Source organism: Hyperolius riggenbachi, chromosome 6, assembly GCF_040937935.1.
Source record: "Hyperolius riggenbachi isolate aHypRig1 chromosome 6, aHypRig1.pri, whole genome shotgun sequence".
Lineage (NCBI taxonomy): Eukaryota > Metazoa > Chordata > Amphibia > Anura > Hyperoliidae > Hyperolius > Hyperolius riggenbachi.
In genome coordinates this window covers 15243475-15271457 of record NC_090651.1, presented here as the reverse complement: position 1 = coordinate 15271457, position 27983 = coordinate 15243475, and the positions used below count along the sequence as shown (strand labels likewise).

General features: G+C 48.5%; 1 protein-coding gene across 2 annotated transcripts in view; it reads right to left on the bottom strand.

The window, feature by feature from the left end:
- Positions 1-27983, bottom strand: part of UBE4B (ubiquitination factor E4B) — a 113352-nt gene that overhangs the window by 20072 nt on the left and 65297 nt on the right. For both annotated transcript variants that reach the window (XM_068238864.1, XM_068238865.1), the window contains 10 exons: positions 27459-27575; positions 23416-23514; positions 18671-18784; positions 17177-17375; positions 13692-13830; positions 11080-11179; positions 8504-8631; positions 5771-5869; positions 4356-4591; positions 202-328 (listed from right to left, as the gene is read on the bottom strand). In XM_068238864.1, coding sequence (XP_068094965.1) covers positions 202-328; positions 4356-4591; positions 5771-5869; positions 8504-8631; positions 11080-11179; positions 13692-13830; positions 17177-17375; positions 18671-18784; positions 23416-23514; positions 27459-27575 — 1358 coding nt within the window. The remainder of the gene's footprint in view (positions 1-201; positions 329-4355; positions 4592-5770; positions 5870-8503; positions 8632-11079; positions 11180-13691; positions 13831-17176; positions 17376-18670; positions 18785-23415; positions 23515-27458; positions 27576-27983) is intronic.

Here is a 27983-nt window from a genome sequence, read left to right as displayed (position 1 = left end):
GGAACACAGCATAGTTATTTGTGTGCTAGACACTGTACATACACGTCTCCCTCACGTCACGTCACCTCGGGTATCCTTTAACCCTACAACAACAAAGGTCAGTTTCCCCTGCTTGCAACTACAGCCGTATCTATCCACGTGTGGTTACTATAACGGGTATCATTTTCCCATCAATGCCGGGTCACTGAGCACGTCACTCACTTGAATTCCTCCATGAAAGTGCCGTGGTGGGATGGACTCTGCCAGAGGCTCTTGAAGATGGTGCTGATGTGATAGCGGATGGTGAACTTGTCGTAGAACTCGCTGGTGGCACCCGTGTGCTCGACGTCTGCCAAAAAAAAAAAAAAAAAACATACGACAATTATTACAACGTAAGACTTCTGTACAGAGCAGCTCAGGAGTCAAGAGTTCCCTGCAGGTTACACACGAGCTGGAACTCTGCAGGAAGGGAGAAAAAAACCAGACTGAACTCAGGTCATAGCAGCGGCACTAATAATGGGAATCACTCTAGCAGAAGACACGGAGGAGTCTACCGCATTATTACCAGGTCACGGAGCGCACACAACTCGTACCGCTGCCTGCTAGGTGCAAAGGGACAGCGCACACAACTCGTACCGCTGCCTGCTAGGTGTACAGAGACAGCGCACACAACTCGTACCGCTGCCTGCTCGGTGCACTGGGACAGCGCACACAACTCGTACCGCTGCCTGCTAGGTGCACAGGGACAGCACACAACTCGTACCGCTGCCTGCTAGGTGCACAGGGACAGCGCACACAACTTGTACCACGGCCTGCTAGGTGCACAGGGACAGCGCACACAACTCGTACCGCTGCCTGCTAGGTGTACAGAGACAGCGCACACAACTCGCACCGCTGCCTGCTAGGTGAACAGGGACAGCGCACACACAACTCGTACCGCTGCCTGCTAGGTGAACAGGGACAGCACACAACTCGTAACGCTGCCTGCTAGGTGCACAGGGACAGCACACAACTCGTACCGCTGCCTGCTAGGTGCACAGGGACAGCACACAACTCGTACCACTGCCTGCTAGGTGCACAGGGACAGCACACACAACTCGTACCGCTGCCTGCTAGGTGCACAGGGACAGCGCACACAACTCGTACCGCTGCCTGCTAGGTGCACAGGGACAGCGCACACAACTCGTACCGCTGCCTGCTAGGTGCACAGGTACAGCGCACACAACTCGTACCGCTGCCTGCTAGGTGCACAGGTACAGCGCACACAACTCGTACCGCTGCCTGCTAGGTGCACAGGTACAGCGCATACACAACTCGTACCGCTGCCTGCTAGGTGCACAGGGACAGCGCACACAACTCGTACCGCTGCCTGCTAGGTGCACAGGGACAGCGCACACAACTCGTACCGCTGCCTGCTCGGTGCACAGGTACAGCGCACACAACTTGTACCGCTGCCTGCTAGGTGCACAGGGACAGCACACAACTTGTAGTGCTGCCTGCTAGGTGCACAGGGACAGCACACAACTTGTAGCGCTGCCTGCTAGGTGCACAGGGACAGCACACACAACTCGTACCGCTGCCTGCTAGGTGCACAGGGACAGCACACAACTTGTAGTGCTGCCTGCTAGGTGCACAGGGACAGCACACAACTTGTAGCGCTGCCTGCTAGGTGCACAGGGACAGCACACACAACTCGTACCGCTGCCTGCTAGGTGCACAGGGACAGCACACAACTCGTACCGCTGCCTGCTAGGTGCACAGGGACAGCACACAACTCGTACCGCTGCCTGCTAAGTGCACAGGGACAGCACACAACTCGTACCGCTGTCTGCTAAGTGCACAGGGACAGCACACAACTCGTACCGCTGCCTGCTAGGTGCACAGGGACAGCACACAACTCGTACCGCTGCCTGCTCGGTGCACTGGGACAGCGCACACAACTCGTACCGCTGCCTGCTAGGTGCACAGGGACAGCACACAACTCGTACCGCTGCCTGCTAGGTGCACAGGGACAGCGCACACAACTTGTACCACTGCCTGCTAGGTGCACAGGGACAGCGCACACAACTCGTACCGCTGCCTGCTAGGTGTACAGAGAAAGCGCACACAACTCGCACCGCTGCCTGCTAGGTGAACAGGGACAGCGCACACACAACTCGTACCGCTGCCTGCTAGGTGAACAGGGACAGCACACAACTCGTAACGCTGCCTGCTAGGTGCACAGGGACAGCACACAACTCGTACCGCTGCCTGCTAGGTGCACAGGGACAGCACACACAACTCGTACCGCTGCCTGCTAGGTGCACAGGGACAGCACACAAGTCGTACCACTGCCTGCTAGGTGCACAGGGACAGCACACACAACTCGTACCGCTGCCTGCTAGGTGCACAGGGACAGCACACACAACTCGTACCGCTGCCTGCTAGGTGCACAGGGACAGCGCACACAACTCGTACCGCTGCCTGCTAGGTGCACAGGGACAGCGCACACAACTCGTACCGCTGCCTGCTAGGTGCACAGGTACAGCGCACACAACTCGTACCGCTGCCTGCTAGGTGCACAGGTACAGCGCACACAACTCGTACCGCTGCCTGCTAGGTGCACAGGGACAGCGCACACACAACTCGTACCGCTGCCTGCTAGGTGCACAGGGACAGCGCACACAACTCGTACCGCTGCCTGCTAGGTGCACAGGGACAGCGCACACAACTCGTACCGCTGCCTGCTAGGTGCACAGGTACAGCGCACACAACTCGTACCGCTGCCTGCTAGGTGCACAGGTACAGCGCACACAACTCGTACCGCTGCCTGCTAGGTGCACAGGGACAGCGCACACACAACTCGTACCGCTGCCTGCTAGGTGCACAGGGACAGCGCACACAACTCGTACCGCTGCCTGCTAGGTGCACAGGGACAGCGCACACAACTCGTACCGCTGCCTGCTAGGTGCACAGGGACAGCACACAACTCGTACCGCTGCCTGCTAGGTGCACAGGGACAGCCCCAGGCATATGTTACTCAGCAAAAGGGAAGCGAATTATCCTTGTTTCATTCAAATTCTATAAATATATGGCCCAACCGTTTTCAAGTTGTAACACACAACAGAGAAATTCTATTACTTCATGACACATAATAATAATAAATATATATGCGATTTTCACACTTTTTAGAACAATACTCGTGTACTTTAATGTGTACGTTCCAGTAAAAAAGGTTGCACACCAACGTTCTGATAAGTGGTGGGGTGCTCGACTGTGCGGCAAAAGTCCATCCAAGGATCCACGAAGGTTTGCACACCACACTTGCAGAAAACATTTGATTGCTCAATTACCAAATACACAATCGATCGTATCGCCAATGATCATTTCAGGGCCACATAGCCCTATGCTGGGCATAGACGAGTCGACCCGGCTGCTCGATTAGCCGCTGGATCGACTCCCACCGCGTCCTTGCGGGCGGCTGGATCGATTCCCGCTTGTCCCCGCGGGCGCTCCTTATCTTCCGCTCAATTCCCCGCTATTGTCCGCCCGCGGGAAATCGATCCAGGGGGTCATCGGACCTGTCGGAAATTATCAATCGAGCCATCAGCGGCTCGATTGATAAGTGAAAAACGAATAGTGTATGCCCAGCATTAGTCAAGGCACAGTAACAATCCTATGTGCCTTGACAAAGGAGACCCTATGTGGCCCCGAAAATGGTCCTTGGCGATACGACCAATTGTGTATTTGGTAATAGAGCAATAAAATAGTTCAAGAAACTGTGGTGTGCTGACCTTTTTTGGTTACCTGGTGTGATTTAAGTCTTCACTGCTAGAATATTTTCATAGTAAGATTATAAAATGTCCATTTTATACAATACAAGAATCAGTAGTGCTTCTAGAGGCAAGAAATCATTGGGCAAAACAAACATACAATGAAGATATGCTCAACAAGCCATGTCTATGATCTGTGTCACCTGATCCCCGACAGCCAACCAAAATCTAGCTCAGTGTAACAGAATCTCAGAGATGTCGTGTTTAGCATATACTCCGCATGCATAGCACAGAGCCTCCAGCAGGTGGCTTCATAGAGCAACATAAGCCTAACATATGTATTTCACACCTGGCCCTTAATAGTTCCAACTGGACAGTTAGACATAAAAGGGTAAAAAGAAAAACAAAACAAATTAAACATTTTAACGATACTATCGGAACAGGTTAGTCTTCGTCAAAGTTGTTTTTCATTACTGTGGCACACCTCTCCTGAAGAGATTCCCTTTCCTCCTCCAACAGGAAGTGAGGTGAAATCTCTCCAATGACGACACTCTTAAAAATTCTACATGCTTGCACAGCAGCTGAACAATTATAATGGAGAAAAGCAAAGGTGTCATCTCTTACCAGTGTAGAACTTCATCAGTGACGGCACAAGGAGTTTTGTCGATAACGGGTGACTTTCAATCATTTCAAAGAACTTCTGAGTCCGGTGTTGGATGGCGGGATTGGTGACGAACATGACCTCCACCAGCTTGGCCACAAGGTAAGGGTTCCTGATGTAGTTCTGGTTGCATAGCAGCACGACCAGGAATGTCGCCACGTCCTGCGTGCAGGACTCAAAAAGAACCTGAGGAGCGTATCTGAGGGGACAGAGAGAACATCTAATGAAGACAGAACCAGGCCAAGACCTCTCCTAGGGGGACAGAGAGAAAGAGTGAACCACTAATGAAGACAAAACCAGGCCACCACTTCTCCAAGGAGACAGAGAGAACCTCTAAAGACAGAGCCAGGCCACCACCTCTCCGAGGGGACAAACAGAACCTCTAATGAAGACAGAACCAGGCCACCACCTCTCCGAGGGGACAGAGAGAACTTCTAAAGAAGACAGAACCAGGCCACCACCTATACGAGGGGATGGAGAGAACCTCTAATGAAGACAGACCCAGGCCACCACCTCCCCGGGGGGACAGAGGGAACCTCTAAGACAGAACCAGGCCACAACCTCCCCGAAGGAACAGAGAGAGAAGCTCTAAGGAAGACAGAACAAGGCCACCACCTCTCCCAGGGAACAGAGATAATCTCTAATGAAGACAGAGAAAGAAGCAGGCCACAACCTCCCTTAAGGAACAGAGCGAGAACCTCTAAGGAAGACAGAACCAGGCCACAACCTCTCCAAGGGGACAGAAAGAAGCGCTAAATTTCCATAAATCTAGGATTGCCCAACCAATCTTACATGGTGAGATGGGGAAGCTGCCTGAATGAGAACAATGTCCTTATACTTATGACTTGGTTGCATGCTGCTTTAAAGAGAAACCGTGACCAAGAATTGAACTTCATCCCAATCAGTAGCTGATACCCCCTTTCCCATGAGAAATCTTTTCCTTTTTGCAAACGGGTCATCGGGGGCTCTGTATGGCTGATATTATGGTGAAAGCCCTCCCACAGTGTGATGTCAGGACCATGGTCCTGACAGTTTCCTGTCTGTGAACCTCATTGCATTCTGGGAAACAACAGCTGTTTACAACCGCCAAAAAAGCAAGCAGCAGCTCCTTCCACTGATATCACCTGCCAGCAGTAAAAATGTCACCATGTGATAAATGTCAGAATGTAAATCAGGGAGAGAGATTTTACAATGGGCAAACACTGACTAAATCAATTACACACAATTATTGTAAAAATGAAGCACTTTTTTTTAATACATTATTTTCACTGGAGTTCCTCTTTAAATCTTATAAAAGTAAGGCAGATATGTACAAGCAGTCAGACGTGCAGGCTTTCCATTCAGCAAGTTACAGAACATAAACACAAGGTGTACTTACTGCACAATAAAAAACAAAAATTCAGCTACATCTTCTACGTAGAACTCAGGCAATGATGCAAACATCCTGGGAATGTCGGGGTGTAAAGGCATCGTTATACTGCGCCAATAGAAAAGAAATGAGTTAGGAGATTTACCTGCTACATGCAATTCCACATACACACTGGCAACATGGGGAGGGGGCCTTCTTAAACACTTTATTTTGGGGGGGGGGGGGGGGGGGGGGGACCTGCTGCTCAATTATGCTATTGTGGGGTCATGCTGTCATTTTATTTGGGAGACAGTTAGTTGGGATTGTGACTACAGAATTAATCACACACCAACATTTTTAATGCTTCGTAGACACACTAGATGAAACGCGGCCGAGGCGGCCCACGATCACCTCTGCAGAGAATGCAGCAAGCGTCCATTAATCCCTGAAGCCTCAGCCAGTGATTAGCCTGACGGATCGGTTTGTAGCCTGCAGCATTGGTCTCCCCAATCACCCAGCTTCCACATGACGCCTCTCGTGCAATCCGTTTCTCCCCCCCCCCCCCGCCATCGCTAGCCTCTACAACCTCGGTAGTGCAATGACGTTCAAGGGATTGATGCCCTGCCTGGTGACAAGCCTCATACGAGTGCTTAAAGCAGGATTGTCACCATAAAAATCAAATTTCAACAGCAACTGGTCTGAGTGTATTAAGTGATAAAGATGCTAATCCTGCATTCAAAACTTACAAATCTTTTTCTGCTGTTATGGTTTGGAGTCATCACATACGTAAGGAGCAGTGGCTCTTTAATAGCCATTGCCATTCAGTTGCATGCTGGGGGGTTCTTTTTATCTATAATGTATTCCTCCTCTTCCCTTCATTTCCCTGCCTAGCTGAAACATGATCCTCTGCTCACTGTGTTTACAAGCAAGGCTGAGGTGACTCAGCGATTGGAGGAGAAAAGAAAAAAAAAAGTTAAGGGAAGAAATTAAATCAGTATTTAGCCTCAAACTGTGGACAAAAGACATGGATCTCACCAGGAACAGAATTCTCTTCATTTACTATATAAAATTCACTGAAATCAAAACGTGGACAGTATAATACATGTGTTATGTAAGTAGATCAAGTATTTATCTACTTATATATGTGGGTTTTTTTTCACATAGTATGGCTAATCCTCCTGCTTTAAAGAGACTCTGAAGCGACTTTAAAAACAGCTTTTTAGCTTATATTCAGCATGCCCCTGCTAAAACGCCACTATCCCGCGGCTGAACGAGGGGAGAGTCTTTACCCCCTAAATCCCCCCCCCCCCCCCCCCCTGCAAAATCCACGACCAACTTGGACGTAGATTTTGCTGCTCCTGGAGGCAGAGCTTTTGGCTGTAGCCCTGCCTCCATGCGCTTCTATTAGCGGCGGATCTCCGCCTCTCCCCCGCCCCTCTCAGTGAAGGAAGACAGAGGGGCGTGGAGAGGCGGCGATCAGCGCTGATGGACGCAGGGCTGCGGCCGTTAGCCCTGCCTCAAGCAGGAAGCGATCCCCGGGCACTACGGAGGGGATTTGGGGGGTAAAGACCCAGTGTTCTGCCACGGGTGACCGGCGTTTTAGCTGGGGCAAACATGCCCATGTAAAGTCGCTTCAGACTCTCTTTAAGGCTTAGCTCTTTAATTTCTGAGGTATGTTTGCAGGCTGAATACACATTTCCTCAGAGAGGAAGGAGGGGGGGGATAAGTGGGCAGTAAATGATGGTAACCAGGGAAGATCTTCAAATCTAATGCTGGAAATACACAATGAGTTTTTTCGGTCGATTTCAGCAGAAAGATGGTTCGATAGATCATTTCTGACATGTTCGATTTTTACTTTTGATGGTTTCCCGGCTCGATTTCTCATAGAAGTGAATGGAAATTGACAAGAAAAAGAAAGAAATCGAGCTGGAAATCAAGCGGAAAAACGAACCCTAAAATCGATCAAAGGGAAAATCGACCGAAAAAAACGCATTGTGTATTCCCAGCATTATTCTGGGTACACACGATACGTTTTTAGCTTGATTTTCCACTCAATCTTTTTTTCCCCTCGATTCTTTTATCTTCCACTCGTTTTTCTTATTCACTTCTAGAAGAAAATCGAGCCAAAAAACGATCGGAAGGAATACCGGACATGTCGGAAATGATCTATCAAACCCATCTATAAAGCGGAATAACGTATGGTGTATTCCCAGCATCAGGCAGGTAAATCTAACAGAAAATATTATGGTGTGGCATCAATTCATCAAAGGCTGCTAGGTGCTCACCATACAATTTCCTGTTAGATTTACCTGCCAGATCTTTCCCAACATGTTGGAAAAAAATCTATCTGGCAGGTAAATCTAACAGAAAATTGTATGGTGTGTACCCAGCATAAGCCACCCAGTCACTGGTGTTAGATGCAGGGCCGGGCCGAGGCGAGAGAGGCTCCAGCCTCAGTGCATAATTCACTCAGCTTTCATTCCACTATTGTGTTTGAAGCAGAGAAATAAGAAAAGGGGATACATGGCAGTGACTGCAAGCCAGATAACTAGAGATTAAGGTGTTGGGGGCCCTGGGGCACCTATTAGTCTAATAGCAATCAGTGTGTAATGGCTGGGGTGGGAGGGATGGAGGGGCCAACTTTGGTGTCTCAGCCTCGGGTGCTGGAGGATCCTGTCCCGGCTCTGGTTAGATGGCAGATAAGCTAGTCATGGACATGGTGTTTGTGAGGAGGATGGGTAGGGGTGGATATGTGAGCCTTACTTGGGGTATGCAGGGTCCATCAAGCGCAGCAGCAGTTGGATTACCATTCCATAAAAGCTGAGGCATCTTCGGAGGAAGTTTTCATCCAGTAGGCCGGCGTCGGCACAGGCTTTGCACCGCACTAATTTCTAAATAGAGAGAAGTTATTTTCTTTATTAAACAAAGTGAAGTCTTTGCCCCACACAGACACCAAAATATGTACCATGTATCATGAGGACTACAGTAGAGGATATAACATTGATAAATGGCTCCTCTGATAAAGTCCTCTGTTGGCAGGACCTGCTCTGTGGCCGACCAACCAACAGCATTCCTCCAGTCTAAACTGAACTAAATCGCTCAACTCCTCCACCTCTCCTTTCGATCCTCCTCTGTCATGCTCTTTGTTGGCTGCCAATTATCCAGCAGATTAAAGGGACTCCGAGCACCTCTCATGGGCAGGCCTTTAACCTGCTGAGCAGTCTGGACGAGCTCAGCTCGTCCAACACCGCCAGAGGCTGCCGCTCAGGCCCTGCTGGGCCGATTTCCACCAAATAAAAAGCAGCACACGCAGCCGGCACTTTGCCAGCCACGTGTGCTGCCTGATCGCCGCTGCAGCGCGGCGATCCGCCGCGTGCAGCGGCGAAAGAGGGTCCCCCCAGCCGCCCGAGCCCAGCGTAGCCGGAACAAGCAGTTCCGGCCAGCGCTAAGGGCTGGATCGGAGGCGGCTGACGTCAGGACGTCGGCTGACGTCCATGACGTCACTCCGCTCGTCGCCATGGCGACGAGGGAAGCGAAACACGGAGGGCCGCTCATTGCGGCCTTCCGTGTTATTTCTTGCCGCCGGAAGATCGCCTCCGGAGCGCCCTCTAGTGGGCTTTCATGCAGCCAACTTTCAGTTGGCTGCATGAAATAGTTTTTTTTTTATTTAAAAAAAACCCTCCCGCAGCCACCCTGGCGATTTAATCAGAACGCCAGGGTGGTTAAGACTCCAACCAGTACTGCAAAGTACTTAAAGATGCACACCTTTCTGTAGCTTGTGCTCTCCTCTTTCATTTGAGGATTACACCAAATAGTTTTTGTTCGATTTCAATTTAAAAATTGGGCTGCAATCTTGGCTATGTTATAACTTCCGGGTCACCCCTGTCTTCTGTTAGAGAAGTGCATCACTGAATGAAGCAGGAAGAGGAAGTGACACGCATGGCCATTGCAAGAGGCTCCCTTCAGAGGAGTCATAGCACGACTTTGTTGGAAGTCGTCTGTCTTAAAGGCATGCCCATGAGAAGTGCTCGGAGTCCCATGAGAAGTGCTCGGAGTCCCTTTAACTTTAAACGTTTACCCCACAAAGCTCTCCACAATCTCTCAGGAGCCACTCCCCTGCTCTGCAGTTCCATTCAAGAATACAACAGTCACTCTCCAAACCTTGACATCTTTCTGCACACCCTTCAAACACACTTTTCCAGACAAACAAACAATCTAACCCACTAGGTTAGAAAAATATAACTTTTTTCCCCCTGATCAGATTTTCTTTTAGGGGGAACTCAGCCTAATTATGTTTGATCATTTAGGAAGAACTGTGTCTATTTCCATTTGTGGATTTAAAGTGTAACTGTTGGGCATAAATCAATTCTTTATTTTTATCTGGTAAACAAGTAATAAGGATGCTAACTAGGCAATGCAAAATTTTAAATCACTATTACTTTTCTTGTTGATAAATGATCATTCCCCAGTTTACTTGACTCTTATTTGGTACACACAAAATTCAGTACACAAAAAGGAAGTTGCAGGGCATGCTGGGTTGTCCTTTTTTGCTTCTGTACTCCCCTCAGACATAACTAATGCAGCCTGATTGGCTGAAGCCTCTTTCCCTCCTGTTTTCCCCTCCCACACCTCTGTTCCTCTCTGATTGGCCAATATTTCTCATGCTGAGACAATGCACTTTCTATAGTGGAGGGCAGGCAATGCGTACACAATCAGGCAGAGGAGAGTAAGGGAGAAATATATTATTATATATTGCAAAATAGCCACAGTTAAAATGGGAAATGCTGACTGTACAAAAATCACTAAAATCAAAACGTGGACAGTGCAATACATATGTTATGTAAGTAGAGCAAGTATTTAACTACTTATACAGTATATGTGTTTTTTTTTTTTTTTTGAGATCGTATGGCTGAAAGCTCCTTTTTAAAGAGTACCTCAAACTGGAGGGAACATTTCTATTTAACTTACTTGGGGCTTCTTCTATACGATGCAGAGCGTTCCCTCAACTAATTGCCATTATCAAACCTGACGTGCGTTTCATCACTTCAGGTGTACTGTAACTACACAAGCATAATATAGCAGAGCCCTAATAACCTGTTGTGCTCCAAATTTTTCAAATGAGTTTTGATACATTTACCATAGAGTAACTATTATAATAATTCCAGTGCAGGAAGTGATCATAGTGATGGTTTCAGCATTTGCTGCAAAATAAATACAAAAGCTAGACAAAAATATGAAAGCAGCAGCTCTTCATTCAGCTTCACACATTTATGGTTGCCACGCTTTCTGTTTTTCAGTTTGTGGCGTTTCAGACACGTGGCCACGGGCGTGGAACAAACCTTCAGCTGTGTTTTGCATCGTTTCAGCATCTCTCTGTGCCTCGCGGCCAGCGGGGAATCTTTCCACTGGCTCTCATTATTCTTCAGCTCTTCCACCGTCCTGCAGTAAATAGAGGGGAGAGGAATGAGCAGAGGAGAGACAAGCTGCCACACTAGACAAAGACACTCTTTATGCTGCCCCCGGCGTGGCCCCCACATTCCTGCGCAAAACACATTACTCAGCAAGTTCTGCAGCAACTTCTAACCTCAGTGGAGTACAAAACAGCTAAACTAAATACCGAGTGAAACACATACTTACCAAAGGAGAGGGAAGCCTCTGGGATCCTATAGAGCTTCCCAGCTCCTCCTCACGCCTCCTGCCGCTCACCGAGACCCTCCTGCTAACTGGGGCTGCACTCCTCTACTAGCACGAGCACAGCCATGCTGCAGCCACATGGCATGCCTGCGCAAAGATGCTTGTGCGTGCCTGCGCAGTAGCACGGAGAGGCTTGTGCACGCCTGCGCAGTAGCACGGAGATGCTTGTGCGTGCCTGCGCAGTAGCACGGAGATGCTTGTGCGTGCCTGCGCAGTAGCACGGAGAGGCTTGTGCGTGCCTGCGCAGTAGCACGGAGAGGCTTGTGCATGCCTGCGCAGTAGCACGGAGAGGCTTGTGCATGCCTGCGCAGCAGCACTGAGATGCTTGTGCATGCCTGCGCAGCAGCACTGAGATGCTTGTGCATGCCTGCGCAGTAGCACGGAGAGGCTTGTGCGTGCCTGCGCAGCAGCACGGAGATGCTTGTGCATGCCTGCGCAGTAGCACGGAGAGGCTTGTGCGTGCCTGCGCAGTAGCACGGAGATGCTTGTGCGTGCCTGCGCAGTAGCACGGAGAGGCTTGTGCGTGCCTGCGCAGTAGCACGGAGAGGCTTGTGCATGCCTGCGCAGTAGCACGGAGAGGCTTGTGCATGCCTGCGCAGCAGCACTGAGATGCTTGTGCATGCCTGCGCAGCAGCACTGAGATGCTTGTGCATGCCTGCGCAGTAGCACGGAGAGGCTTGTGCGTGCCTGCGCAGCAGCACTGAGATGCTTGTGCATGCCTGCGCAGCAGCACTGAGATGCTTGTGCATGCCTGCGCAGCAGCACTGAGATGCTTGTGCATGCCTGCGCAGCAGCACTGAGATGCTTGTGCATGCCTGCGCAGCAGCACTGAGATGCTTGTGCATGCCTGCGCAGCAGCACTGAGATGCTTGTGCATGCCTGCGCAGCAGCACTGAGATGCTTGTGCATGCCTGCGCAGCAGCACTGAGATGCTTGTGCATGCCTGCGCAGTAGCACTGAGATCCTCGTGCATGCAGGCGCACTACTATGGTGATGCTAATGCATGCAGGTGTAGTAGCACGGTGATGCTAGTGCACGCAGGCACAGTAGAGCCTCGCTCTTGCTTGAAGAGGGGTGTGGCCCCAATCAGATTACTGGCAAGCCCCTGGCTGTAATCTTTGGAGGGTCCTAGATCTGCAACGGGGGACTGAAGGACACTGTGGGAAGCCTCATTTGGATGAAGAAGCTTCTTAGGCAAGTGTGTGATTTGGAACCTGAGCTTTGGTTCGGATATACTTTAAAGTGGGAGTAAACTCAAAATTGAAATTAAAAGAGTGCCCTTGAAATATATACATAATCGGTTTTACAGGCTAGATAGAGCATGATTCCAGCTTGCCTTCTAGCGGTTATATTCTCATTACCAAATAACTTTTGTTGAGAAGGAGTGCTGTGCATTCTGGGACAGGTTTCTTTTTTTCCAATCCCTGCACCCCAACAGATTTGGCTTCATCTGTGAGTTTTAATTTACAATCTGCAGCTGCCTCTGTCTCTGGCATTAAACAGAACGTTTGTCTGGTGGGGTGGATCGGGTTGAGCTGTTGGGGCACAGATTTTTATCCAAGTCTATAGAATTATCAAATTGGTTGGTCATTCGGGGTGCACAGTCGGTAGATGTATGACCACCTTTACTCACAAATCATTTGTATCTAGGCTTTAATCCAAGGAGCTTAAAGCGGATCCGAAAACTAACTATAACAAGTAACTTGTCTATATATCTTATCTAAAGTTTAGATAGTTTACACAGCAAATATATCTGCAAATGGCTTCAATAGAATATGATTATTTCTTCCTGTGATACAATGACAGCAGCCATGTTTGTAAACATTACACAGAGGCAGGCTTATCTGTATCTTGAGCACTCAGCCTGTGAAAAAAACCTAATCCCCCCTCCTCCCCTGAAATCAATGGCTAGTAACACCTCCTCCTCCTGCCCAGACTGAGCTCCCATGAGCCCTTGCTACTGCCAAGGCTCTCTGAAAACCTGTGGGCGTGGTTTATTTAGTTTATAGGGAATTCGAGTATCAAAACAAAAAAGTATTTGGCTTGAGGAATGCCCTATAAACAATAGGAAAGGAACACAATTATGCAATGAGTAAAAGTTCACCTCGGATCCACTTTTAAAAAATCTATGGAAAGGAGCCATGCAGAGAAACACATTATACCCTTCCTGTTTATAGTGGACATGTAGAGTGCAAAGTATCTGGATAGTGGGAAGCTAGGCCTGCCTGATAACGTGGCACATGCTGAGGTCACCCACCTGTTCAGCTCCCGGATGGCGCGGAGTCGGCGGATGTAGCGCCGGCAGCTAGGGAGGATGGCGAGGTGATGAGCGTGTAACGTCAGGAAGAAGCACTCCGTGGGGAACTTGGGCTCCGGGAATGAAGCAGGATCGTTGCCTAGTGCAGCAATAACAGAAGATTTCAGCGTAAGGAGGGTTTTCACTCTTCGAATACTTTTATGTATTTCTTGAAAATATTCACAAGTTGTAAAATTCTACCATATTTCTTAGGAGATCAAACATTGCTAACAAGACTCTCAGAACTTAATATATCAAATAACAATACTTTTGAGAATAAGAAAGTATAGCGAAGTTCCCAGAATCCAGAACAGGCAAGGATTGCCTGACGCAGGGTACGTGTGCTTGTCGGTACTCGACCGGCTGAAAAAGAACAACTCTCTCTCCCGCAACAGAAACTACTTACCGATCCTCCAGACACTGTCTTCTACACTCCCTGCAGCTCCTAACAGCTTTCCTGGCGTCCTCTGTGTATGGCTCCCGGTGTGTCACATGATCCGCATCGTGTCAGATGACATGCCAGAAGCCACGTATGGATGTCGGAAAGCTGAAGGGAGCTGCAGGAAGGGTAGAAGACGCAGCCTGGAGGATCGGTAAGTAGTTTATGCCCTGCAATCTGCCAAAAGCACCGTCCCCGTTGTCCCCCTCAGGCCTGCAGGTTAGTGGAGACTTCCAGTTGCCTGGGTTCTGAATAACAGGCACTTTGCTGTAAATTCCAATAGATCTGATATTATTGCAAATATTTCACAAACGTTTCTTCTGTGACAAGTAGAAGGTTATTTTCACACTATACCCGTTGCAGTAGGCGTCCTGAAAAACAGGATCGCAAAGATGATAAAAAGCCGTATTGCACCAGCAATGTTCAATACAAACCATCATCGTTGCATTCAGTTTATTCGTTCAGTGCAGCATTCAGTCCATGGACTTCTACATGCATCACAACTGTGCACATCAGCTGGTAAAGCACAGCATGCTGTGGCCTAGTTTCAAGCAATCCTAACGTCACCTGGTCCTCTCCTCATTACCCCCTTGCCTCCACGGTCGAATTGATCGACCTCCAGGTCGATTAGGTCTCCGGCCTTCATTGGGCTGCCTTCGGGAGTACTCGGGGACACAAGCGGATGTGTACTGCGCATGTGTGAAACTGCCTCGCGCATGCGCATTACGGATGCAGCAGTCTCCATAGGTGAGTATAGAAGTATTCTTTTGTAGGTCACTTCAAGAATACTTTAACCACCCTGGCGTTCTGATTAAATCGCCAGGGTGGCTGCGGGAGGGTTTTTTTTAAATAAAAAAAAAACTATTTCATGCAGCCAACTGAAAGTTGGCTGCATGAAAGCCCACTAGAGGGCGCTCCGGAGGCGATCTTCCGATCGCCTCCGGCGCCCAGAATAAACAAGGAAGGCCGCAATGAGCGGCCTTCCTTGTTTTGCTTATATCGTCGCCATAGCGACGAGCGGAGTGACGTCATCGACGTCAGCCGACGTCGTGACGTCAGCCGCCTCCGATCCAGCCCTTAGCGCTGGCCGGAACTTTTTGTTCCGGCTACGCTGGGCTCAGGCGGCTGGGGGGACCCTCTTTCGCCGCTGACGGCCGGCGACGGCGAAACCGGAAGTAGCCGTCGGCGGGGAGAGGAGGATCAGAGGGACACGGCAAGGGCACCGATCAGCTGCAGGGGGCTGAGGGAAGTCCCAGGTGAGTAAAACTTTTTTTTTGTAGGCTTAAGGTTCACTTTAAAGAGAGAGTGTTAAGCCTTCTAAAATTCCTCTATTTAACATTTTCTTCAGCAATATCAGCATAGCTAAAACGCTGCAATACCATGGCAGAACAATGTCATTAACCCCCTCAAATTCCTGTGGCAAAATGTGGGGAGCGCTTCCTGTTACAGGCAGAGCTTTGCGCTGTAAGCTCTGCCTCTAATCATGTCAATCCCTGCTGATCACTGCCTCTCCCCGCCCCTCTCAGTCTTCTTTCACTGAGAGGGGCGGGGAGAGGCGGAGATTGACGCTAATGGAGGTAGAGCTACAGCACAAAGCTCTGCCTCCTCCAGGCAGCAAAATCCACGACCTGGAAAGTCATGGATTTTTTCCCTGGGATTGTTTATATACAGCGCTCTGCCACGGGAATGCTGCGTTTTAGAACTGCTGATATTGCTGAAGACAAAGGTTAAATAAAAAAAGAGGAATTTCAGAAGGCTTCAGACTCTTAAGCAGGCCATACACTGGCTCGATTCACGGCCGTTTCGACAGCAGATCCGATCCTGGGATCGGATCTGCTGCCAATCGCTTGCGCTAAACGCACCCGCCGATCCGATTTCCTCCCGAAATCGGATCGGTCCGTCGATCGCGCCGTGCGGGAAATTACCCTCGATCGCCCGGCGGTAGGAGCGCGTCGCTTGCGGCGTACGATTCGGGCCCGATCCGAGCATGTATACATTACCTGAAGCTGGCTCCGGGGTCCTCTTCTCCTCGCTGCACCGCATTTCCGCATGTCCCAGTGTACGCTTATACTTCCTGTGTCACTCCGGTGACCAGGAAGTTGAAATAGAGGGCACTCTATTTGAACTTCCTGGTCACGGAGTAACACAGGAAGCGCCGGGATGGAGCAAGAACAGCGGTGCGGTGCAGTGCGGAGAAGACGCCCGGGAGCCAGCCTCAGGTAATGTATACGGGGGGGGGGGACAGGCGGCAGGAGCAGCTGAACAGATTGTGATCGGTTTCAGGCTGAAATCGATTCACAATCTGTTTGCAGTAAAGGCAGCCATACGATCCCTATCTGATCAGATTCGATCAGATAGGGATCTGTCAGCTGGTCGATCTAATGGCACATCGACCAGTGTATGGCCACCTTTAAGGTGGTGGTGGGACGAGTCAGCCTTTTACATCCCTCTACCCCACAGAGTCCCTCCAAGCGTGAGAAAAGATCTTCTAGAACAGCCTATACCCTATACATTCCTAGTGGTTTGGGTCACCCTGAGCTGCTTGGTTACTCTGTTGTACTGGTCCAAGCCCTATCTCATACAGCCATGTCAATCCCTGCCATGTACTGATGAGGACCAAAAGTCCTAAACAGGCTGTCTACATGTGGGTTTGATATGACTGTGTAAAATTTAAAGCTATATGCTTGCTATACACCAGCGGCTCTGGATGCTTGCTTGGCTTACCAAGTGTGAAAAGGGGTAATTTGCATATTCAGTAGTAGTGCATTGTGGGTAACCACAAATGTTCACTTATAGCTGAATTATTGCAGATTGCCTTCTGTTTTAAGAAGGCAAATACATTAAGCTTGTATGCAGCTGCCTAATTTCCATTACATGAGGATTTGTGCATTATTTTGTGAAGGCAACAGCTGTTACACTACGCTGGCAGCAGCCCATTTATCATCATGCTATAAATGCTGCATTACAATTCATACTGCGACAAAAGCCCCAGTGATCAGAGCCTCACCCATTTCTGCCGTCCAGCTGGCCATCTCCTCCATGGTGGCTTTGATGCGGGTCTCGTCGTTGGGCAGTGCGATACGGCATCGGGGATGGAAGATGTACATGGGGTCCACAGTCTCCAGCTTGATCTTAGTGCTGAGCTGTTGTAGCACCCACAGAAAGTTCAGCATGAAGCCGTCAGTGGAGACGAGCCGGTCATCTGTCTGCGGAACACAAGGAAACACAGATAGAGGAGGTCATGTCTGGGAGAACTCATGGAAAAGCATGTGATCAGTGTGGTCAGGTGATAGATATGCAAGTCTCCGATTTGCTAGTCATGATCATGTGCTTAAAGGATATCCAAGGCAAATTAAGCTTTGTTTACTTACCTGGGGCTTCTTCCAGCCCCTAGTGGTCACTCTGTCCCTCGCCGCAGCGCCGGTCTTCTCTCCGGTCCCACTGGCAGGCTCTTAAAGTGTACCAGAGCTGAGCAGATATAAAAGTGTTCTACATACCTGGAGCTTCCTCCAGCCCCATACGCACGGATCGCTCCCACACCGCCGTCCTCCATCTTCTGTACCGGGTCCCGTAACTTCCACCAGTCGGGGCCAGTCTGTGCAAGGGAAGTGCGCCCTCTATGTATCTCTCTGGCAGCTGCCAGGTATGTATATGTATATATATATAGCTGGGCCAGGGTCTTCTGTGCAGGCGCAGTACACTTCAGGAGACGTGGGCGCACGCCTGCGCATTCGCAGAAGACACAGACCCGCCAGGGGTTGGCGATACTTCAGAGCCTGCCAGGGAGACCAGAGAGAAGCCCGGAGCTGCGGCAAGGGACAGAGTGACCACTAGGGACTGGAAGATGCCCCAGGTAAGTAAACCTAGTTTAGTTAATTTGCCTCGGATATCCTTTAAAGGAGTACTGCAGGGTGGTCGGGGGAAAAGAAGTTAAACTTACCCGGGGCTTCTAATAGTCCCCCGCAGACATCCTGTGCCCGCGCAGCCACTCACCGATGCTCCGGCCCCGCCTCCGGTTCACTACTGGAATTTCCGACTTTAAAGTCAGAAAACCACTGTGTCTGCGCAGCAGCGCCCTCCCTCCCACTGACATCACCAGGAGTGTATTGCGCAGGCCCAGTATGGTCTGTGCCTGCGCCGTACGCTCCTGGTGACATCAGCGGGAGCGAGGACACGGCAACGCAGGCGCAGTGGTTTTTAGACTTTAAAGTCTGAAATTCCAGACGTGAACCGGAGGCGGGGCCGGAGCATAGGGGAGTGGCTGCGCGGGCACAGGATGTCTGCGGGGGACCATTAGAAGCCCCGGGTAAGTTCAACTCATTTTCCTGCTAATCCCCCACAGTATTCCTTTAAGTAGGATGTGATAACAGCAAATCAAAGCCTTGCAAATCTATCAGCTGATCAAGCAGATCATATGTTTCTCCATGAGTTCTCCGAGACATTATTATCACTAAATACAACTGAGGATCTTTCTGGAGTCTGGAAATAGGGCGAGTCCTACCTGCAGCTGAGCCTTCTTCATGTTGCTGGAGACGATGGCAGCCATGTAGCCGAGGGCAGCCTCTCTGGTCTCTCCGTTCAGCAGGACGCTGTGCAGGATTTTGAACAATTCTTGCTGCAACGAGGGAAAGTAGCAGTAATGAGAGATGTCAATGAGTGCTAATACATTCTGGCTTGCATGCAAATTTCATGTAAATTTTATGCAGCTTGGAAAAGTGAATCGACAAGTGCATTTGACTGATCTAATTGCATTCTCAAAGGGCAGAGCCAGCATATGCAATGAGTTGAGATAGTCATTAATCTAATAGTTGATAGTGCTGACATCACACTGTGGGAGGGGATTCACCACAATATCAGCCATACTGAGCCCCTGATGATCCGTTCGAGAAAAGGAATAGATTTCTTATGGGAAAGGGGGTATCAGCTACTGATTGGGATAAAAGTTCAATTTTTGGTCACAGTTTCTCTTTAAAGGGAACCAGAGATGAAGCACCCTCATGTATTTTACCATACATATCAGTGGAAACAGAGAAAACACCAACCCTGCTCTCTGTTTCATCCTTCACTGCTCAGCCTGCTTGTTACCAGCCCTGATAAAATCCACGACTGAGCATTCAGTGTGGCTTTGCTCAGGACTCATTATAGCTGAGTCTTCTGTGCTGTCTTTTCAAGCCCAAGCCTGCCCCCTTGTGGCTCTGTTCAGGAATCATTATAGCTGGGTCATTATAGCAAAGCTAGACTGAATGCTCAGTCGGGGATTTTATCTGAGCTGATGAGAAGCAATCTGAACAGTAAATAATGAAGCAGAGAGCAGGGTAGGTGTTTTCTCTAATGTTCCCACTGATATATATGGTAAAATACATGAGGATGCTTCGTCTCTGGTTCACTTTAAGTCTGAGAGGAAAGTAAAGAAGCAAAAAGAGACAACCCAGCATGCCCTGCCACTTCCTTCCTTTAGGCGGCAGATGTACCAAATAAGAGTCAGGTAAACTGGGGAATGCTCATTTATCAACAAGTTATATTCATTTTTAACTTTTGGATTGCCTGGTTTGCATCCTACTTGTTTACCATATTAAAAAAAAAAAAAAAAAAAAAAAAAAAAAGAGTTGATTTTTTATTTTATGCCTGACAGTTACACTTTAACGTGTTTTGGTTTCTGGACGTAGAAACTACGTCCAGAAACCATGTGCGCTACCGCGCGCCCCCCGCGGCCGATCGCGCGCGTGCACGCGCACTCCCGGCCGCGGATTCGGTAGTCAGGGAATCAATGTATCGGACTATGAAGTCCGATCACTGATTCCTCTCCCCCGCTGAAAAAGCGACAGCTTCTCTCGGAAGCTGCGCCTTTTCTGGCCATTCACTTCCTGATGCGCCACTCTAAGCGTGTGTTACGCTTAGAGTGACGTCATGTAAACAAACTCATGGCCGCCATCTTGTGGCCAAAAAGTAATACTACACCTGAAAATAAAAATGAATTAAAATCAACACACATTTACATTATAAATCTATTGTTTACCCCCCACCCTCCCAAAACTACCCAAATAAAATGTTTACTATAAATAAAAAAAACCATTACAATGAAAAAAAAAAAAAACATGTAAATATTTACCTAAGGGTCTAAACTTTTTAAATATCAATGTAAAGATGAAATATTTCTATATTTTTTTTATTTTAAACTTGTTAATAGTGATGGATGCAAAATGGAAAAAATGCACCTTTATTTCCAAATAAAATATTGTCGCCATACATTGTGATAGGGACATAATTTTAATGGTGTAATAACCGGGACATATGGGCAAATACAATACGTGAGTTTTAATTATGGAGGCATGTATTATTTTAAAACTATAATGGCTGAAAACTGAGAAATAATGAATTTTTCCATTTTTTTCTTATTCTTCCTGTTAAAATGCGTTTACAGTAAAGTGGCTCTTAGCAAAATGTACCACCCAAAGAAAGCCTAATTGGTGGCGGAAAAAACAAGATATAGATCAGTTCATTGTGATAAGTAGTGATAAAGTTATAGGCTAATGAATGGGAGGTGAACATTTCTCTCGTGAAAACCACGGAACCTGAATGGGTTAAGCAGCAGTGGCAGTTGCCCTCTTCCTCATTTTGAAGTTTATGCACCTTTTCACATCGAGAGCATGCTGCAAACGTGCTGGGGCACAAGATCTCTACAGCATACATCCGTGTACATTGTAGTGCCGACCTACCATTTCCTCTTTGTAATTAAATCTATATATATGCCGCAATTTTTTTTTGCATCTCATTGACCATCTGTTAGTCATGAGCACAAACCGTTGTAGACACGTAATAATATAATATTTCACATGATGTAACCCCACACAACCACCTTCAATAATCTCAAAGAAACTTTTATGACAGGTTTTAGGCAGAGTCCATTATATTAAAAATAAAAACAACTACATTGATTTACCCATTATACTTGTATGATACAATTACCCCTTATACTTATTGGATGAAAAAAAAAAAAAGTCTCCAATCCGTATTGTTTGAACAAACAGCACCCCCCTTTGGTTAATTAATGAACTGTAGCGAACTTCAGAGCTTGGAAGCTAAATCACAGGAGACAAAGAATTCAGAATATCGCTTCGGACAGAGCATGTCAACCTCTCTAAACTCACAAAGCCAAACAAAGAGCCGAGTCCCGCCTTTCCAATCGCGGGGGTATAAAGGATGAAACTGATTCCTCCACTCTCATATGAGGGGTCTCTGGAAACAATTCGCAACAGTCTTGTGGAATGTACAGAACTGGCTGATGTACAGTCTTGTGGGAGTAAATCCCATAGACTGGCAATCCCTAAATGACAAATAGTGTGGTCTGGCTGCTGATATGTGAGAATGCATGTGGGTGAACTCATGCTCAGATCTCCGTGTACCCAGAATGCCTGGTGCTCTAGGAAGGCACCCACCTGCAGTGTTCAGACTACCATCTCTGTCACCCAAAATTGAACTGCTGATCGACTTGCCAAGTATGCCTGTAGTCCTGGCCAGCCTGGCGCTGTCTGCTACTGAAGCTTAGCTATGCAATGTTAGTACAGTATAATCTCGTTACAGTAAATGCCAAGGGGCCTGGAAGAGTGGTTTACTATATCAGAAATTGTCCTAGAAATGGCCCAGCATACCCTGGTACATTCGGGGGGGGGGGGGGGGGGGGGGGTATAAAGCCCTTGTTTTGCAGCTGCAATGCAGCGTTTCACTTCTCCTCATACTGCTTATGCAAACTAGCAGCTAAAAATAATTTATTTTCGCTTCAGAGTCTCTTTAACCTCTTTGGCGGTATGGATGAGTATACACGTCCATTACCGCCGGAGGTCGCCGCTCAGGCCCTGCTGGGCCGATTTGTGCCAAATAAAAAGCAGCACACGCAGCCGGCACTTTGCCAGCCGCGTGTGCTGCCTGATCGCCGCCGCTCTGCGGCGATCCGCCGCGAGCAGCGGCGAAAGAGGGTCCCCCCAGCCGCCCGAGCCCTGCGCAGCCGGAACAAATAGTTCCGGCCAGCGCTAAGGGCTGGATCGGAGGCGGCTGACGTCCATGACGTCACTCCGCTCGTGGGAAGCAAAACAAGGAAGGTCGCTCATTGCGGCCTTCCTTGTTTATTCTGGGCGCCGTAGGCGATCGGAAGAACGCCTCCGGAGCGCCCTCTAGTGGGCTTTTATGCAGCCAACTTTCAGTTGGCTGCATGAAATAGTTTTTTTTTATAAAAAAAAAAAACCCTCCCGCAGCCTCCCTGGCGATTTAAATAGAACGCCAGGGAGGTTAAGGCTGCATAGCCAGGCTGGACATATTGCTGGTACAGTATCCAGGGCTCCTTACAAATTGCAGCAGTCACTGAATAGAGGCAGCCGCTAGCTTCCTGTGAGTGGCTCCGATACCTCCATGGGTGTGCCTTGCAGCACTGCTGATTACTATATCCAGATATCCAGTCAGGGTCACATAGGGGCCCAAAAAAATGTTTACTATAACAGAAGTTTTATTGTATCAGAGTCTATTATACCAGGCGTTGCTCCTATAGGCTTACAATGGAGATTAGCTGGGACCTGGAGAGGTAGTTTACTGTACCCGAATGTTTACTATATCAGAGTTTTATAACGAGATTATCCTGTATTAAAGAGAATCTTTAAAAAGTGCCCCTGGGAGGGTACTCCTCTCGGGAGAGGGAAGCCACTGGTTCCCATCAGGCTTCCCCGTCCTCTGTCCCACTGTGGTCTCGCTTGGCCACTCCGAAGAGCAGCCTTGAAAATATTTACCATCTAGGCTCCAGTGAAGTAGTAGCAGCTCTCGGCTCGGGATTAGGCGGAAATAGCCGATCCCAGACTGGTCCGTTGTACTGTGCAGATGCAGACTTGCGCAGTAGAGCGGACCCGACTGGGATTGGCTATTTCTGTCTGATCCAGGGCCGAGAGGCGCTACTGCACCTGCACTGGAGCCTAGATAGGTAAATATTGCAGCCACAGTCTGACAAATTGTCGGATGTGGTTTATGAAGACCACAGCGAGACCACCGTGGGATGGAGGAGGAGGACAGGGGAAGCCTGGCTAGGATCCAGAGGCTTACACCTCCCGAGGTAAGTACCCCCCTAGGGGCACTTTTTAAAAGTTACAGAGGCCCTTTAAAGTTACCTCTCTTCCCAGTCCTTCGTCTCACTAACCTTTCCCCCCTCTCCACTTCAGGTTCTGTTGAAGTGAGAATAAAGCTGAGAATGTTAGATGGGGCACTCACCCTAGCGGTCTCCAGGTAATGCTGCAGAGACTGGCTCACCACTCGCGTGTTCTCCAGAGTAATGGCCGGACCAGAGAAGTATTTCTCAACCACTTTATTCTGCAGAAAGAAGGAACAAAAATTCTAAGATCGAAAAAAGACAAACACACAAAGGCTGATGGTCAAAAATCAGAGGAAACCACAACTCACACTGCAAATCTAGACTGGATCAAATGTGACAGGGGTTGCCAAAACCATACTGAAGCAGCATACAGGGATTGCCAGTTATGTGCAGCACCCACAGTGAAACACTAACAAGTCATCAACTTTCCTTCAGTGGCTGGAATTGTGAGCTTGACAGCATGAGTCACTCGCTTTACATTTTCAGATAAGATAGGCAGGAAACACAGGTGAAAGTTGTTACTCTTGCTGCTGGATTACAGACTGTATCATATGTATACTTAATGAGTACTCAGCTTATTTTAGTGTTTGCCTGTACTGCAGATAAGCTTTAAAGGATACCCGAGCCGTGGCTACTGCGCAGTTGTGCACATGCTAGAAGAGGAGTGCAGCCACAATCAATTGGAGGGTCTATAAGTGGCAATGAAGGACCAGAGGACATTGGCCTTTTCCAGCATAGGTCCAATGTTGGAAATAGTACACCAAAGGAAAATTGGCTGCCACTAGGTGGTGCTGTTGCCAGATAAAATTTGGTACAGCGTCGGTCTCTTCAGACTGACGCCTCATCTAGACGGAGCGATCCGGCGGCTCGATTAGCCGCCGTATCGCCTCTTTCGCATCCCCGCGCGTACCTGCCGCGTCCCTGCTCAGATTCGATCCGCCCTCGTTGCCGCCGCTTATCTTCCGCTCGATTCCCTGCCATTGTCCCCTCGTGGGGAACGAGCAGGTAATCGGCGGTGGCGAGATTCGACCTGTCGGATCTCATCAATCAAGCGATAAGCCAAATCGCCGCCTGATCGATACGTGTAGACGTAGCTTTAGTTTGACACTGATCGCCGATGGCCCCATCTTCCGCCGATATTTGTCAAATAATTTGTATATTATGCGGGCACATTTGGGCCGAACACTAGAGGCAGCCTTGCTAGACCTAGTCACGGCGTCACCCTATGTGGATCTAAGTGTCGTACAAACATACATTGATCCCTTCCGGGGCCATGCTGCGCCGCGTAATTACCCTAGTGCATGTGCACGGGGGTAGAGCTACAGCATGCAAGCTGGTGCTTCCCCTCCCCCTTGATGCCAGGTCCCCTCCTCCACCCTCCGGATCCCTGCCAATGCACCACTCACTGGATCTCACAAGGGTGGGATCAAGAAATTGGATTGGAAAGGGTTAAATGTGAGTGGTTGAAAGTGGTTACTACAAAATGTGAGATTAAAATTTATAGCAGTATTTATTAACCATTTATGCCTCACGTCCGCAGCGGCAGCTGCTAGAGCCGCAGGGACGCGCTAGTCATGTCCCTGCAGTCTGGGGGGTTTGCAGGCGATGGTGCGGGCAAATGCCCTCGATCGCTCCATTACCGGGAGCAGGGGGAGATTGTCCACTGTGCCAATCCATACGTCTGCCGAGAAAAAACACAGTTTTGTACAAAAACAGTGTTTATTCTTACATACAGCTGCCGCGCTGCCTCCCGCCGTGATTTCCATCGCCCGATCGTTACATTTATGAAATCTACTGAAAAAAATGCACCTTTATTTCCAAATAAAATATCGTCACCATACATTGTACTAGGGCTATAATTTTAACGTTGCAATAACCAGGTCAAATGGCTGAATAAAATGCGTGGATTTTAACCTCCCTGGCGGTAAGCCCGACGCAGCGTCGCAGGGCTAGCCGCCACAGGGGATCGCATCGCCTCGGGAGGTTTTTTTTTTTAAAAATAAAATGAATTACATATTGTTAAGCTAGCACTTTGCTAGCTAACTATGGTGCCCAAGTCCCTCCAGTCCCCACCGATCACCGCCGGTATACGTACCCCCCAGGGATCCCGCGATGGCGCAGCCTCCCAATCAGCACCCGGCTTCGCTATGGGGAGGATCGGAACTGCGCATGACGTCATGCCCGATCGTCGCCATAGCGATGAGTGATGCTAATTGGGAAGCTGCGGCTCTCGCGGGATCGCAGACGGGTGAGTGTTGCCGGCGGCGATCGGGGGGGGGGGGGTCAGACCAGTGCCGAGAGACTTGGGCAACATAGTTAGCTAGCCTAGTGCTAGCTAACATAACAAAAACATTTAATTAAAAAAATCCCTCCCGCGGACGCAGCCACTTAAAGAGAACCAGAGATGAAGCAACCTCATGTATTTTACCTTATAAATCAGTGGGAACATGACAGTAAACACCTAATCTGCTCTTTGTTACATTGTTCTCTGTTTAATTTGCCTGTTATCACCTCTAAGATAAGAATCCCGACTAAGCAGTCGGTCTGGCTTTGCTACAGAATAATTATAGCTGAGACTGTGTTCTTTGCTGTCTTCAAGTCCAAGCCTGCCCCCTGCTGGCTTTGCTCAGGAATCATTATAGCTGAGTCATTATAGCAAAGCCAGAATCAATGCTCAGTCCGGGATTCTTATCTCAGCTAGATAACAGACACTTTTAGCAGTGAGGATGGAACAGAGAGCATGGTAAATGTTTTCTCTAATGTTCCCACTGATTTCTATGGTAAAATACACAAGGGTGCTTCGTCTCTGGTTCACTTTAAACTGCGTAACACCAGGGAGGTTAATTATGGTAGCATTAATAATTTTAAAACTATAATGGCTGAAAACTGAAAAATAATGCATGTTTTCATTTTTTTTTATTATTATTTCAATCATAATGAATTTAGAATAAAATAATTCTTAGCATAATGTACCACCCAAAGAAAGCCTAATTGGTGGCGGAAAAAACAAGGTATAGATTTAGTTCTGATGAGTAGAGATAACGTTATTGGGGAATAAATGGGAGGAGCGCTGACAGGTGAAAATTCCTTTCGTCCATAAGGTGAAAAATACCCGCGGGCTGAAATGGTTAATGGAGGCATGTTAAAGCAGATCTCAAGCATAACATTTAAAATCAAACAGCCTTCCTGTAAAAGAAAGTTAAGGCTACCTTCGCTGCCTTGTCCCTCAAAACTGTCCTGAAGAGCCCGCATCACCCGAATTCCGGCAAGTCTCACGGGAGAAAAATGCCAAAATGTTTAATACAGTATATAGCTTGGAGTTTTTCTTCAGGGAGGCGGGGCCACGCACTGGAAGTCAGGTGATGCAAGGTTGATTTTCAAGGGACAAAGCAGTGCAAGTAACCACAACTTTCTTTTACAGGAAGGCTGTTGGATTTTAGGCTGGAGATCCACTTTAAAGTTAGAGAAGAATTTATAAAATCAATAAGAATGATCTTAACCACTTGAGGACCCAGCCTTTACCCCCCCCCCCCCCCCTTAAGGACCAGCGCTGATTTCACTGATCTGTGCTGGGTGGGCTCTACAGCCCCCAGCACAGATCAAACACCAGGCAGAGCGACCAGATCGCCCCCCTTTTTTCCCCCACAAGGGGGATGATGTGCAGGGGGGGTCTGATCGCTCCTGTCTGCGTGTGGTTGGCACCTCAAATCCCCCTCCCCTCCCTCCCTTCCCTGGAGATCGGAGGCTGCACAGGAACGGATCTGTCCTGTGCAGCCTCTAACAGGCTCCTGCCTGTCATGTGACAGCGATCCCCGGCCGCTGATTGGCCGGGGATCGCTGATCTAGTACAACGCTGCTACTGTAACGGATTATTTCCGCTTGTGTTTACATTTAGCCTGCGAGCCGCGATCGGCGGCCCGCAGGCTAATCACGGAGTCCCCCGCCGTGAATTGACAGGAAGCAGCCGCTCGCGCTAGTGGCTGTTTCCTGATTAATTAGCCTGCAGCCAGTGGTCCTGCAGCTGCCACTTTGCCGACGCGCGTTATGAGTGCGCGGTCGGCAAGTGGTTAAAAGATATAAAAGAGAAAAAAAAAAACACAAAAATGCTTGCAAGTTTGGAAAAGATCTGCTTTATAAGAAGTAAAACAAAACTGTTGCTTACATCGTCCTCAGCAAAGACTGACAGACTGAAGAAGTATCCCAGGTAGGAGAGACGCTGCAGCTCCCGGCCAGTGGCAGTGCTCAGAGGTTTGGGCAACCAAAGGGGCAAAGAAGCCATCTGAAATAAGCAAAGTCATGAAAATCAGGGGCCAATTCCAAAACACAGGTACGATGCTGTCAATTATTACACAGTTACATGAAATATAAATGTAAAATATTGCTGCATAATAACAGCAAGTCCATTCTAGAGATAGTCAATGAGATGCAAATAACTGAGTTGATGGAAGATTATGCAAATTGTATATGAAATGTATGCAGCCTGAAAATAGACCAATCAACTTTTACCTAAGCAGGATTTGATTGGTTCGTTTGCAAGCTGCATAAATTTGCATACAAAATTTGAATGCTGCTGCATCAACTCCAAATTATCTGATTCTCATTGATCATCCCCGGTCCATCCTGTCAGGAAGCAAAGTCTGAGACCTCACATTACTCTGATGTAGTAGCACCTTGTTTGTCCACAGGA